The sequence below is a fragment of the Diuraphis noxia genome, unplaced genomic scaffold (assembly GCF_037042655.1).
Source record: "Diuraphis noxia isolate RWA-SAM2 unplaced genomic scaffold, SU_Dnox_SAM2 contig0001, whole genome shotgun sequence".
Taxonomy (NCBI): domain Eukaryota; kingdom Metazoa; phylum Arthropoda; class Insecta; order Hemiptera; family Aphididae; genus Diuraphis; species Diuraphis noxia.
The window spans coordinates 17855465-17870336 of NW_028301711.1; the positions used below are offsets into that span (position 1 = coordinate 17855465).

Below are 14872 nucleotides of genomic sequence, written 5' to 3' on the forward strand. Positions count from 1 at the left end.
TATGCACCTATATAGTTATATTACTAAACGAGTAATGTGTTAGGTACCAGCATTTATGGATTTATAAATTTTGAACTATACAAATTGAACGATTAAATTTACCTATTAAAATATAAATAAATTATGCGTAGATACTTAAATAAGCCAATGTTATAATACCAATGTTTTTTTAAAGTTAATAATATATTAATATTAATATAATACTCAGGTACTTACATGCTGTTATATCTATATATAATTATTAAATTCATAATAGTGATCTCTATAACAAGAAATTCGTTAAAGTTGTAAATAAAACAAAATTAAGAGATTACAATAAGAATATAATATAATTGATTAGAATTAAAATAAGTATGATCTTATTTTATGTTTATTTTATTACAGATAAGTTTTGATTGGCAGATGCTTAATTCATTAAGTCGTTCAAAATATTCAAAATGATACGTTTCTTGAGCAAATTACCTCATAAGATAGTTGGACAAAATGTGGCCATTAATATTATGTCTAGGAATATGGCTTGTGATGCACCACAAAAAATGGAAGATTATTTCAAGGACAAAAAAATTATAGTTACTGGATCTTGTGCAGGTTTTTTACACAAATAAATAATATTTAATATTATATATATATAAATAAATCTTTGTTAAAGTTGACTGCAATCATATTCTTTTATAGAGTATAGTGCTATAATATCTATGCATAAAGTTTAATGCTCAAATTATTTAGTATAATATAATATCAATAAAAATGTATGATTGAATGAGAAATTAATATCATGGTTAATTATTAATTATTGTACCTTAAATTTTTATTTTTTTAATATTAACCTATAATTCAATAATATACAATATTTTTATGTTCTAGAGATATTTATCTGAACATTTTGATATTATATTAATATTTATCATGGCACTAGTAAAATTTAGTATTTACTAATAATTAGTTAAGTTTAGATGAGTTTCAAGTAGTATCACCAGATAATCTACGCTTGAATTAGGTATTCATTTAAAATGCATATTTACAGTGAAACTTTCATATTACAGAAACCAGTGGGCAATAATAAAAAAAATAATAAATATATATATATATAATATTGAGTGATAGTAATTTGTGTTTAAAAATTTAATATATTCTGAACCAACAAATAAAATTAAAATCAGACTGTCATAAAAAGAACACATTTCGAAGCACAATAAGATATTTTTTGTATAAAAATGTCGACTACCTAAAATAAGTGCTTTATTTATCGATACAGTATCAATACAGTATAACTTGAATTTTACAAAAAGTCTGATACGATTAAAAACATTTGAATAGTTAATTACCTTTGATATTACTTGTTAGTCGGTTTATCTGCAGTTAAACCTTTACATTTTAAAATTCTTTATCTCAAAAATACAGGATGTGTTACTTAAAGTGATTATAAAAACAAATTAAAATATTTTCTTATCTTTAATTTTATGTTAATAAACCTATATTGACTTATAACAAAATATTTATCTATTTCTTTACTGTTACATCATTTAGTTTAAGATTTTTAAGTGTGAAATATAATAACTATCTATTTATTGTTTAAATACAATTATTTAATTATATAGTAAATTTTAATAATTATTATTACCACTAATTTTTTTTAGTTTTATTAAATATTAATTATACCTAATAATATATTGATAGATACTTGATAGTAATGCATTGTTTAGTGTTATAACCCCCTTAATTAAGTGTTTTATTAGTTATAAATAAGTATAACTCATTATATGTTTTAAGGACATATTTTAACAACAATAAACTTGTTTTTAATACCGATTGGTGAATTATTTGATGAATAATATTAAACTTAACCTAATTTATTTCTAAGGCATGGGTGGAAAAATTACACAGAGACTACTAGACTTAGGTGCATTTGTCTATGCAGTGGTAGAGAAGGAAGAGGGAGCTGCTAAAGCATTACCGAGAACAAAACAAATATTTTGTGATGTTTCAAATTGGGATGACACTTATAAGAAAATGTACGATATCGGTCCAGTTCATGGATTGGTCAACAATGCTGGTGTAGCTGTTATTGAACCATTTTTTGAAGTCACTGAACATGGTTGGAATAACTAAGTAAAATCTTAGTTTTTCTTGTAAACCTAGTAGGTATTTAAAAATTTTAAACCCTTACAAGTAAATACCTATCTATAAGATTTTAATTCTGAATTTACTTTAAGGATCTGATTATTGGAACTTAAAATTTGCTTTCCTCGTCAGTTTGGTAGCCATAAGATCATTGCGGACTTATGCCTGCTTTACACCCAAATTGTTATAGAATTAACTTTCATTATCTATATCAATGTTTTTTTAACCTTTTAACTGTGATGATCCTTCAAAAAAATATTCAATTATTTAGCAATCTAACACATATTTTATACAGATAGTAAGTACTTATTTAGATCACAGTCAAGAATAAATACTACCAATACTATCAAAACAATTTTGAAACATAATATAGATATATTATAGTCATGACAAATGATTATTGTTTTATAAGAAAGTAAATAACTTTGACCATTACTATAGCTTTATTACCTATTACATTGTTTTTTTTTTCAAATAATAAATGAAATATTTTTTTGTGTTCAGGACATTGAATATTAATGCCAGAGCCTTGGTGAGAATAAGTCAGGCAGTGGCCAAAAACATGATTGATGCCGGCATAAAAGGATCTATTGTGAATATTTCTTCAACAATTTCAACAGTAAGTTACAATAACAAATATATAAAGTACATACTATAATTAATAATTGACACAATAACTATAGTATATACTTATGTAGTTATAAATCATATAAATATACCAACCTAAACCTACAATATAATATGACATTGTCTTAACAAAATAACTTATAGTTTTATGAATGTTCTAAATTGTGTATAAAATTGTTCCTGATAAACATTGTACATTTTATACTGTACATATTGATATAAAATTATAGCTATAAGTATGAAATATTCACATGAAATTTTCTCTTTGAAATATAGAAAAATACATTTTTAATCTTGAGTTTTTTTGGTATGTTTCATGAATTCATCATTAAATTGCTGGATTAATTTCATATCTGATTATTAATATTTTATTCTCAATCATAATCTGGAGCCGATATAGATGATACATTATTAGGCAATTTATATAATTTATAATATAACAATATGTCTATAACATTTTGACACGGCGATGCTGTTGTTGAGGTGGTGAAGCGTCGGCCGGTCACGTGTGGTAAGGTGATAGTGGTGTGGTGAGGGAACACACAAGAACTGAACACTGACGGTAAGGTGAAATGTGGCTAGGCCACGTTTATTCGCTAATCAATTTGATAAACAAAATGAAAATGAAATAACACTAAGTGTTGTTGTCAGCGCGCACGAGTCGGTGTATATCGTCTTGATCGTCCTTTTTACGGTTGTCGGTCGACGGTCGGCGTACGAGAGATATACCGGCGACGGCCGGTCCGCGTCCGGCGTGACTTCTCTTCCCGTCCCGCCTTGTGCCTTTGCGGCGTGGCGGGTGAGTCGACTGTCGCTGCGGCACCTGTACTTTGTACTGGTTGCCGTTGCGGGCCGTGTCATACTCCTCCGCCAAACCGCCAACCGGGGTACGGTTGTACCGGCAGCGCCGGTGTACCCTAGTGAGCAGGTCGGCTTGCCCTACCTCTTGCGCGTGCTTGAGGTAGGCTTACCTTCCCCGTTCGTTTTACGGCCGGTTGGGGGACCCGGCCGGAGTGAAGAACGACCTGTTGTCGTACTGTATCTCCAGCAGCTCATCCAGCGACAGGCCCGGTTGGTCAGGCTGCCCCTGGCTGGTGGACGTTTCCGGCTCCTTGGGGTTCTGTCCCTTGGCCACCGGTGGGTCCACCTCCATCGCCGTTGGTGGTGTGGGTTGTTACGGTGGCGAGCTGGCGGCCTCCGTTTCGGAGACTGGCGCGGGTAGCTTGGCGAGCCGTGGTTGCTGGCTCGCGTTGCGTTCCCTTGCCTGTCTCTTTTTCTTCAGCTTCTGGAACTTCCGCTTGTTCCTCGCCTGCTGTGCCTTCGTTTTTACCTTTACCACCGATGTCGAAGCTACCCCTGACGGCCCGGGTGCAGGTGCTGGTTCCCTGGGTGGCAGGGGTACGGGTCTGGTCGGCCGTGATCGTAGCGGTCGCGCTGATGTAGTTGGCGGCATCCGTGTGGACCTTGGTTGTTGCTGTAAGGTCCACTGAATGTCCGCCATCCGATCGTCCCAGCCCCGACGGTAGATGTCCGCCCGCACCGGGTCCTGTAACAGGTGGTGTGTGGTCATTCTGTTGACCTGAGCGGCCGTTGTTGGCTGGTCCGCGGCCACTAGCCCGAGCTGCGATATGAGGTCGGCCACCTGCTGCCACTTCTCCCCGTTTAGTCCGCTCATGTTGTCTGTAAATACATCGTTGCCGTATAGGGAAGGAGTAATAGGTGGGGGGGCCTGATAGGTGGTGTGCTTTGTAGTATACTACGTCGCCCTTGCTGAACTTTACCAGTGTCCCGGTGTTCGCGCTTGGTTGTACCCCTACCTTTTTGCTTAGAACCTGTTGCTCCCGCACTACCATCTCTTCCTGTGCCTTTCCGATACCGACCAGTGTTGAACTTGACAGCGCCCAATCTCCGGGTCTTTTGCATTCCCTGCCGAGAACGAGGACCGCGGGTGGGTAGCATGTCTGTTCGTTACACCTGTTCCGTATTGAAAATAGGATTGCGGGTAGTCTTGTGTCCCAAGATTTGTGGTTGCCGTCTACAAGTTGTGCGCGCAAACCTTTTTTCAAATCTTGATTTCGGCGTTCGACTGGGTTGGCCCTCGGATGGTAAATTGGAGTTGTCCAACCCTGTGTTCCCCAACGTTCTAACGCGTTTAACATCTCGTTCGACACGAATTGGGGGCCGTTGTCACCGAGACACACGCGCGGGTAACCGAAACGTGAGAAGAACTCGCGTTCTAACGTTTCGATTATTGTCTTAGAGGTTGCTATGCCTAGGGGGTAAGCCTCGGTCCACCTACTAAAACAGTCAGTTGCTACTAGTATATACGATTTTCCCTTACCAGAACGTGGGTATGGGCCCATTAAATCGATACTAATAACTTCCCAAGGTTGTCGGGGGGTTCTGGGTTGCATTGGGTCATTAGGACGTGTGTTGAGTGGTTTTGTGCACGCGCATACGTGGCACGCACCGACATAATATAACCTTACGTCGTTCTTTTGACCTTTCCAATACTGCCGCTGTCGAACCGCCCGGTACGTCTCTTTCCAGCCGGGGTGGCTGGATAAGACGTGATCGGGACACCTCCAAATTACGTGTTGTGCTTTGGATTTTGGTATCACGATGAGCGCGTTAGGGCCGACGTTTACACGTAAAAGCCTGTCGGAAAAGACATAAGTGTCGATTCCCGTTTTGGCGTTCCTTGTGTTACGTGCTGGCCCGTCTATCTCGAGACCGGCGATGACGTCGCGTATCGTGGTGTCATCGGACTGCCACTGTTCTAACGTCGTTGCGGCGAGGGGAGTGTTGTCACTGTTGTGGTTTTCGAACATAGAGAAGATACGATCGGCCTCGGGGTCAACATTTTGTCGTCGGAGTTGTTGGTGCTCCGACCAATTTTTCCTCGAGTTGCTCCTCGTCTACGAGTGGGCCGGGTGCCGGGTCACGGGATAACAAATCTGGTGCTTCGTTATGTATTCCCGGGACGTGTTCCGTACTAAAATCTAAATTAGCTAGTTGTAGTGACCAACGTGTTAATTTAGAATTTTTGTCCTTGGCCCTATGTAACCACGTCAGCGCCGAGTTGTCGGTAAGGAGTACAAATCGCCGGGTCTCTAGGTAGGGACGAAATTTATCGGTCGCCCATATTACAGCCAAGCACTCGCGTTCGACCGCGGCGTACCTTGTTTGTGTCTCGTTAAACTTTTTGCTCGCGTAGGACACTATGCGTCTTTCCTCAGGTCTGTCACCCCTTTGGAAAAGAACCGCGCCTGCGCCTATCTCGCTTGCGTCGGTTTGTAGACAGAACGGTTTGCTGTAATCGGGCGGGGATAATTTTGGTGATGTGACTAGCGCGTTTTTTATTGATTTGAACGCGCGTTGTTCAACATCTGTCCACCTCCACCAAACTCCCTGTTTTAATAAATTTGTAAGGGGTGCTATGGTGTCCGCGTAGTTATCCACGAACTGGTTGTACCAGTTGCACGCTCCCAAAAATTTTCGAACGTCCTTTACCTTGCGTGGAACCGGAAAATTGTCGATGCAGACCAATTTTTCCGGTTGTTTTCCTATCCCTTCCGAATCTACAATGTGCCCCAGAAATGAAATTTCACGTAAACCGATTTTACATTTTTTTGTGTTGCACGTTAGCCCAAACCTCTTAAGACGTTCCAGAACCTTGTCTAGGTGGCCTTGGTGTTCGTACTCGTCCCGTGAAAATATTACTATATCAGTAGTATATATTTGTATGTTCACAGCCAGCTTTTCCACGGTAATTTTTTTTTTTCAAGGGGAAAATTCTCCCTTGGAGCACTCTGATTTACCGCGTAACACAATACGGTGATTACACAAGATTGTCCACCTATTTGCGCCTTACACAAAAATATTTACCGTATCAACTATTTTTCCCCGTTTTTTAAAATTTTTTCAATCAAATATCGCTAATTTTTATAAAAATTACAGGGAGATTGTTTTTATGTTTTTAATCATGTTGGTTACACTGTTCTAGTTTTTAAAAATTTATATATTTTAATTTCTACTATTTAGTTGCAAGTTAATAATTTTACATTTAGTTACTGCTGATCCGTCGTGTATTCGAGTTGTGTTTTTCAAGTTATTATTTCAATTAATTAAAGAAATGAATTTACCAAAACTTACAAGCGATTTTCAATCATTAGTTCATCGTATACGAAATAATTCAGTTCCAACCCATCCAGGATATACTTCAATTTATTCAAGATTAAGATCTTTTGAACATTTTCCTTTAAATTGTTTTCAAAATAAATATGCTCTAGCTGAATGTGGGTTAAAATATACAGGAGTAGAAGATATCGTCGAATGCTTTTGCTGTGGACTTATTCTTCATAATTGGAAACGAGAAGATGACGTTTGGATTGAACATTGCAGATATAATCCAAAGTGTATATATATATTATTAATGAAGGGAAATCAGTTTGTTCAAAAAGTGTTAAGTAAATATTGTAACAATGAATATATTTGTAATTGTGAAACTAGGTCATACGACACCGTTTGCTAAATCATGTTCTTTCATTATATGTTGTAATAAATAAAAAAAAAATATTATAAACAACTTATATGTGTTAGTTTTTAATCTAATATCTCGTGGACGTATAGTTCAGTGGATTAGTGCGTTAGGTTAATTTAATAAGTTAATTTCATGTTTCAGGTAAGTAAGTATAAATAATTCCCTCTACTCCCTTCACTACACACTAATCTACTGAACTGTACGTTCACATTTTTTTTACCATTTTTTTTTTTTACAACAGATTTAGTATATAATATGTTTACTGATGAAAAAAAACCTCAGTTCAAAGTATATGTTCCATCAGTTACATTATACTAGATTTTTTCATATTGATAGTCTGAAACATTACTATAAATATTATTCATCATGGTTCTACCTATAATCGTATCAAAATCAACCTTCGACATTCGTCCGTATAGTAAGAAGAGCGTTACAGTCGGTTTATTAATTAATAAACAAATTTCGATTATTGTGTTATTAGAATGTAAATTATCAAAGAAGATAATTACTTTAAACTTAGAACAATGGTTTACACTCATGTCTGAATCTAATTACATTTCAATTACTAATAATTTACACACCAGATGTAGACGAACAAAAATATCTGATAACTTTACATATTCAACTAATGTTAAGCAGAGTTCAATTACTTTACATATCAATGATGATTATATCACTTTATCACATATAGATTTATGTAGACTTAAACAGCTTCAACATTGTGTAGATCTCTACATTGCAGAAAAACAGAAACGTCTACCAAGTTACCAAGCTACATTTAACACAGCTTACGATCTAATAAAAAACGACGTCCGTGGTCTACCTATCAGTTGTCAGAGAAATGAATTCACAAACCAGTATATACAAAACTATGATTTTAGTTATTACACTCATCTGCAAAACGATGACACATCATTCCTATATGAAATATTACAATACCATTTTAATACAATGTCAGACTTAATACTTCAGGATTTAATAGTATAAAATAAACAAATATTTATATAATATATTGTATTGTTTATTCAATAAAAAACTCATTTTTTAAAAAAACATATAATAATTAGCCTATTATTTTACTTTTGATTGTACGACGTCCTGGGTCTTGTAGCATCGTGTCAAATATTGACTGCATGGTCTGATTCAAGCTTACATTCAATGTCTGGTCTTTTGACTTTTCGCTTGTATACAACTTAACACCAGCTTCACTAAACTTCCACCTATAATTATTATTTTTTAAATCATGAAATGAAGTGATAATAAAAATACCTATTGAAAAAGATTAACAATAGTTTAAAAAAAGTAAATTAATTATAAATTATTTACCTATCCTTAACCGGAACATTTTCAATATTTGAACATTTATAATGTGTTATCACCCAGTAATCTGTTGGCTTCTCCTCAAATGTAGTTTTTATCGTAATTAAACCGTCACCTTGTCGAAAAGTTAGCGAATTGAAAACTTCCTCATCATATTCTTCTGATCTTAAACGATCACCAACATTGTCTCTGTATGATGCATTCTATAAATGAAAAATATAATTTATATATATATATATATATTTTATTTATAATAAAAAATAATTTAACTAACCATTTTCATCTGCTTCTTATTTGTAGACTTTTTTTCATTCGTCTTCTCAACACCACGTTTTAAAGTGGTTTTTGTTTTAGATGTTGATGCTAACGGTTTAACTTTAGAGTCAACGGATTCACTGAAATGTTCGTTCTATGGATCATAAAAATAATATTTTTTTTTTTATTTAAAAATGTACAAGTGGTTTTATAACTGATATCTAAAAGAAACATATTTTATTTTTTTATGTTTCTTAATAATTATAACCATAACGTTGAGTAGTGTTACGACTGACCTCCAATTTGTTATTTGGTTTTTAAAAAAACTTTACTTACCTCTGATTCTGAAGAAATAATTGATGTTCTATAAGACATTTTTGAGCTGCGTTGTAGACTGTGTTGAGGACTGATGAACGTTAATGGTTTTACATTGGCTTTTATACACAGATATTAGCCACTACCACAATAATTTATATATGTAAAATGCTAATGTTAATAGCAATGACTTGAAAAACCTTTCTACAAACTTGTTTTACATGAACACAAGTGGCATTATATGAATTATTAAAGAAACAGGATCTAAAATAATCACCCGCCTTGAAAATCAGATTTGATATAACAACGTTAATGACCTCAAAAGACTTTTCAACAAATATGTAATATAAGCAATAATAGTATAATATATGTACCTATATAATATTAACATTTATTAGAATCAAAAAAATAATTAGTATGAACCGGATTTCAGATATAAAAACGTTAAAGGTTAATAGCAATGACCTGAAAAAACATTTCCAAAAAAAAAAATGATTATATATGAACAAGACATTATATGAACTGGTTAAAATATCAAATATAATTTAAAATAAATTAGAATGTATATATTCAAATAGACTTCTCATATAATAATGTAATAAAAATTTGCATGAAAGACTACAAACATGTTCTTACATGGACAAAAGAGAATGGTATTAAGTAATATAATGTACAATCATCTCAGGATTATGAGAGGTACCTAATACTCAATGTTCAAAGAGAGGGTTAAACTCTAGTATAAAACACCGAATTTTTAAACATAAAGTCATCAGTTCACCAGCAGCTCTAACAGACCAAGAAGCTACAGAACAGCAACCATCCTCGACTCTCCAGCAAAACAGTTACATCAGAACAGACCATCAAAAACGTAAAAACATCTTCAACAACAATAGCAACCGTCAGCCAGACTCAGAAAACAGTCAACAGTCAGACTTAGAATTCTTCAACACTAACTATGTAAGTACCTATTTTATTATTTTATTAAAACTTTTAATCTTTACTCCTATTTTTAAAAAAAAACTAGAAACAGAATAACAATGATTTAAACACATCATCATTATAATAATATAGTTTTATGATAATATTATCTATGTTTATATATTATATGATAAAATGTTAACATCATATTTATAAGATAGTAATTACATTTTATTACACATCAGCAATCTACTATTAACGAACATAACCTTAAAAATATATACCGTCTCTATCACCATAGAACAGTTAGCACTATCACCGCTTAATATTATCACCGAACGCAATATTTATTATTTTATAATATTTGATATCAATAATATAAAAAAATGTTATATTATCATAGTATAATATTCAATATTTACATAAAAATATTACAATTTGAGCTAAGTTTTTATAATTGAAATAAGTAGTATAATATTCTTATTCTAATAAGAATTCAATAAGACTGTCTGCTATTAGATATAAAAAATATGTCTATCTATAATGAATTGTATGTATTCATTTAACATTGAACACAGTTATAGTAATATATGATATGTGTTCCTATATTTTAATCTTCATGATTATGTTTTTATAAAGTTCATTTAATTTAGATAAAAATTAAATTATTTACAATACAGTTGGTTAATATATTTTATTACATTTTTTTTCTATATTAAATTGTAGGTATTCACTTTTGAAATTATTCAAAGGAAAAAAATAAATTTAATATACAACAAATACACAGGTATAAGTAATAGATGATGTGTGTACCTATATTTTTAAACTTCATGAATATCATAGTATAATATTCAATATTTACATAAAAATATCTCAATTTGAGCTAAGTTTTTATAATTGAAATAGGTAGTATAATATTCTAATTCTAATAAGTATTCAATAAGACTGTCTGCTATTAGATATAAAAAATATAGTTATCTATAACAAATTGTATGTATTCATTTAACATTAGACAGGAGAAAAAATAAATTTAGTATACAACAAATACACAGTTATAAGTAATATATATTAATATGTGTACCTACATTTTAATCTTCATGATTATATCTTTTTATAAAGTTCATTTAATTTAGATAAAAATTAAATTACATACAATACAGTTGATTAATAATATATTAGATTATTACAGTTTTTCTATATTAAATTGTAGGTATTCATTTAAATTATTCAAGGGAAAAAATAAATTTAGTATATAACAAGTATACAGTTATAAGTAATATATATTTGTGTACCTACATTTTTAAACTTCATGATAATATTTTTATAAAGTCCATTTAATTTAGATAAAAATTAAATTGTGTACAATACAGTTGGTTAATATATTTTATTACATTTTTTCCATCTATCTTTATTAAATTTTATGTATTCATTTAACATTATTCAAGGGAAAAATAAATAAATTTATTATACAGCAAATACACAGGTTTAAGTAATATATGATGTGTGTACCTATATTTTTTAAACTTCATAGTATAATATTCAATATTTACATAAAAATATCTCAATTTGAGTTAACTTTTAATAATTTAAATAGGTAGTATAATATTCTAATTCTAATAAGTATTCAATAAGACTGGCTGCTATTAGATATAAAAAAATATATCTATCTATGACAAATTGTATGTATTCATTTAACATTAGACAGGAGAAAAATAAATTTAGTACACAACAAATACGCAGTTATATATAATATGTGTACCTACATTTTTAAACTTAATTTTTTATTTTTATAAAGTTAATTTAATTCAGATAAAAATTATATTATATACAATACAGTTGTTTAACATATTTTATAATTAGATTTTTCCGTCTATGTTTCTATGATTTAACATACTGTGTATTAACATTAATGAATTTGAAATAATATTACAGACAATGGATTCAAAAAACAAAGATGAACTTATGAATAAATATCAATATAATTTACAAACCATGGAATCATTAAGATTAGGGAATATTGAAGATAATAAAAATAATATATTAGAAACGAAAGAAATTAATAAAAAAATTAAAGAAATAAAACATAACATTTATTTAATCAGGATATGTTCATCATCAAATGAATTTGAAATCAATAAATTAAGAGATAAATTGTTATCTTTAAAAGAAAAAAAAAGAGAAATATTTAATAAATATGGTAATAAATATATTGATTATGTTAGAAAAATGGAAATCTGTTATGGAGAAAGATATAGTATGGATATGATGATACGTTGTCAAACATTTCATGACATTTACTTTTCTAAGAAATTATGATTTTAATTTAATGTTTATAGCTATGTTTTTTTGCTTGTAAAAATAAAAACTATTAGAAACGAAAGAAATTAATAAAAAAATTAAAGAAATAAAACATAACATTTATTTAATCAGGATATGTTCATCATCAAATGAATTTGAAATCAATAAATTAAGAGATAAATTGTTTTCTTTAAAAGAAAAAAGAGAAATATTTAATAAATATGATAATAAATATATTGATTATGTTAGAAAAATGGAAATCTGTTATGGAGAAAGATATAGTATGGATATGATGATACGTTGTCAAACATTTCATGACATTTACTTTTCTAAGAAATTATGATTTTAATTTAATGTTTATAGCTATGTTTTTTTGCTTGTAAAAATAAAAACAATTATTATTTAATGATGATGTGTGTTACTATTTTAATATTTTATTACTAGCAGATAGTTTGCAAATATCTATATAATTTGCAGAAACATGACATCATACATCAAAACAGAAATTAATGGAGTGTTGAAACAACAGGCGGAAAATGAGAAATATGGTGAAAGAGAAGAAAAAAAATTTAAAAAAATGATTAACGATATTAATATTAAAATCAAAAAAACAAACCTGAAGTCGACTAGGGAAAATTTATTAAAAAAAAAAAAAGAAATTAAAGGTGATTACGATGAATCTAATCATATAGGTTATCGATGCCAACAAAGTTGTATATTGCATTTATCATACCTATATGATTTATTAAATAATAATTAAGTTTTTAATTTCTTTTTTTTTAAACTAGTTGCTTAGGTTTGCTGAATATTGTATGATTTATACTATAAAAAATAATAAAGTGATTACAATATTATTATTGTTTATTATATTTTTTTTTTCATTTAATTTATTTTCAGCTTAATTATGAAAAGAAAAATGGTGACAAAACGTCAGCGAATGACATATGCTGATGAAGGAATATTTGAAATTGAAAGATTTAAAAAATGTTCAAAAACTTTTATAGTTAAGAATAATTTAAAATTTTTAGACTACACACTTTTTTTTAACTATACTTTAGACAAAATAATTCCAAAGTTAAAGGAATCATGTCTACAAACATCTATAAAATTTAATTTATATGTAGATAGTGTATATGAACGAATTATCACACAAGAAGTACAGGATATAGCATTTAAAACCTCTAATACACTTGCATGTAATTCCTCTGATTTTAATAAATTACTGAATGGGATGTTCAATAAATTATTAAGTGAAGAAGATGATTTTTTAGCAAAAGCTTCTGGCTGGTCACTTAAAACAATAGATGCATTACAATTGAGAATTAATATAGTAAATCCTCTCAGAGGAGGAACGTATCTAGATCTTCCTGAATATATCAAAGATAAAAGAGCAGTCATAAATGTAAAAAATAATGATGTTAAATGTTTTAAATATTCAATACTATCAAAGTTTGACAATCGTTCAAATAAAACTTATTTTAATAAGAAATATTTTGAAATGTTAGAAAAAAAAAGTGGCTTAGATTTTAAATGTATAGATTTTCCTACACCAATCAGTCAGATAAAAAAATTTGAACGTATAAATAATGTATCAATTAATATTTATAGTTTAAATGATAAAAAACATATTTTCCCTCTATATATTTGTAATACTGAAAGAAAAAAACATTTTGATCTACTTTTGTTTAATAATAATAACACATCACACTATTGTTATATAAAAAATTTTTCAAGATTTATTAGAAGTCAGAAAACTAAAAACTGTTCCAGATTAATTATCTGTAAAAGATGTTTTACTACTTTTAGTGAAAAGCCATGTAAAAGCAAACTTTGGGGTAAGAAAGGGTTGAGTGAACACCAGCATAATTGTAGAAAGAACCAATTAGGGAGACCAATAATGTTTGAAAAGGGGGATGATGATTTTATTTATTTTAAAAACTATAAAAATACACAGAGAATACCAATTGTTATTTATGCAGATTTTGAATGTATTTTAACTCCTAAAAATAAGTCTAGTGAATTTAATAGTTACGAAAAATCTAAAACTTATGCTACACATTTACATGAAATTATGAGCTATGGGTTTTATGTCAAAGTTAACTATGATGTTATATCAAAAGAACTAGTAAAACAGTTCAAAATTCCGAGAAAGGTGGTAATTTATAGAGGTGAAAATGCTGCAAAAAAATTTATGGAAAATATGATTGTTATTGGAAATAATATTAATAAAATTTATCAAACAAATAAACCGATGAATAAATTAACTAAAGAAGAAGAAAGTAATTTTAAAAATACTAAGTTTTGTGGAAAATGTTCGAGACATTTTAAAAATAATAATTTAATTAAAGTTCGAGATCACTGTCATTTTACTGGTAAATATAGACAATGTCTTTGTCTTCAATGTAATTTTGAAATAATTAACCCCTCATTCGTACCAATTTTCTTCCATAATTTATCGTACGATAGTCATTTCAT

At 30.2% G+C, this 14872-nt stretch overlaps 2 protein-coding genes and 1 pseudogene across 2 annotated transcripts in view; 2 read left to right on the plus strand and 1 right to left on the minus strand.

Moving 5' to 3' along the window:
* Nucleotides 1–437: 437 nt before the first annotated feature.
* The window catches only part of LOC149060081 (L-xylulose reductase-like), a 29192-nt gene continuing 14757 nt past the window's right edge, over nt 438–14872 (plus strand). The window contains exons 1-3 of the mRNA XM_089218028.1: nt 438–588; nt 1862–2105; nt 2626–2740. Of these exons, the coding sequence (XP_089074154.1) occupies nt 438–588; nt 1862–2105; nt 2626–2740 (510 nt within the window). The remainder of the gene's footprint in view (nt 589–1861; nt 2106–2625; nt 2741–14872) is intronic.
* Nucleotides 8291–9566, minus strand: LOC149060082 (uncharacterized). The gene is made up of 4 exons (XM_089218058.1): nt 9203–9566; nt 8886–9020; nt 8618–8814; nt 8291–8511 (listed from the first exon to the last, which is right to left on the minus strand). Exons 1-4 carry the CDS (start codon nt 9239–9241, stop codon nt 8355–8357), a joined length of 528 nt encoding a protein of 175 aa, XP_089074184.1. The 5' UTR covers nt 9242–9566; the 3' UTR covers nt 8291–8354.
* On the plus strand, nt 9873–14769 carry LOC149060083 (uncharacterized; annotated as a pseudogene).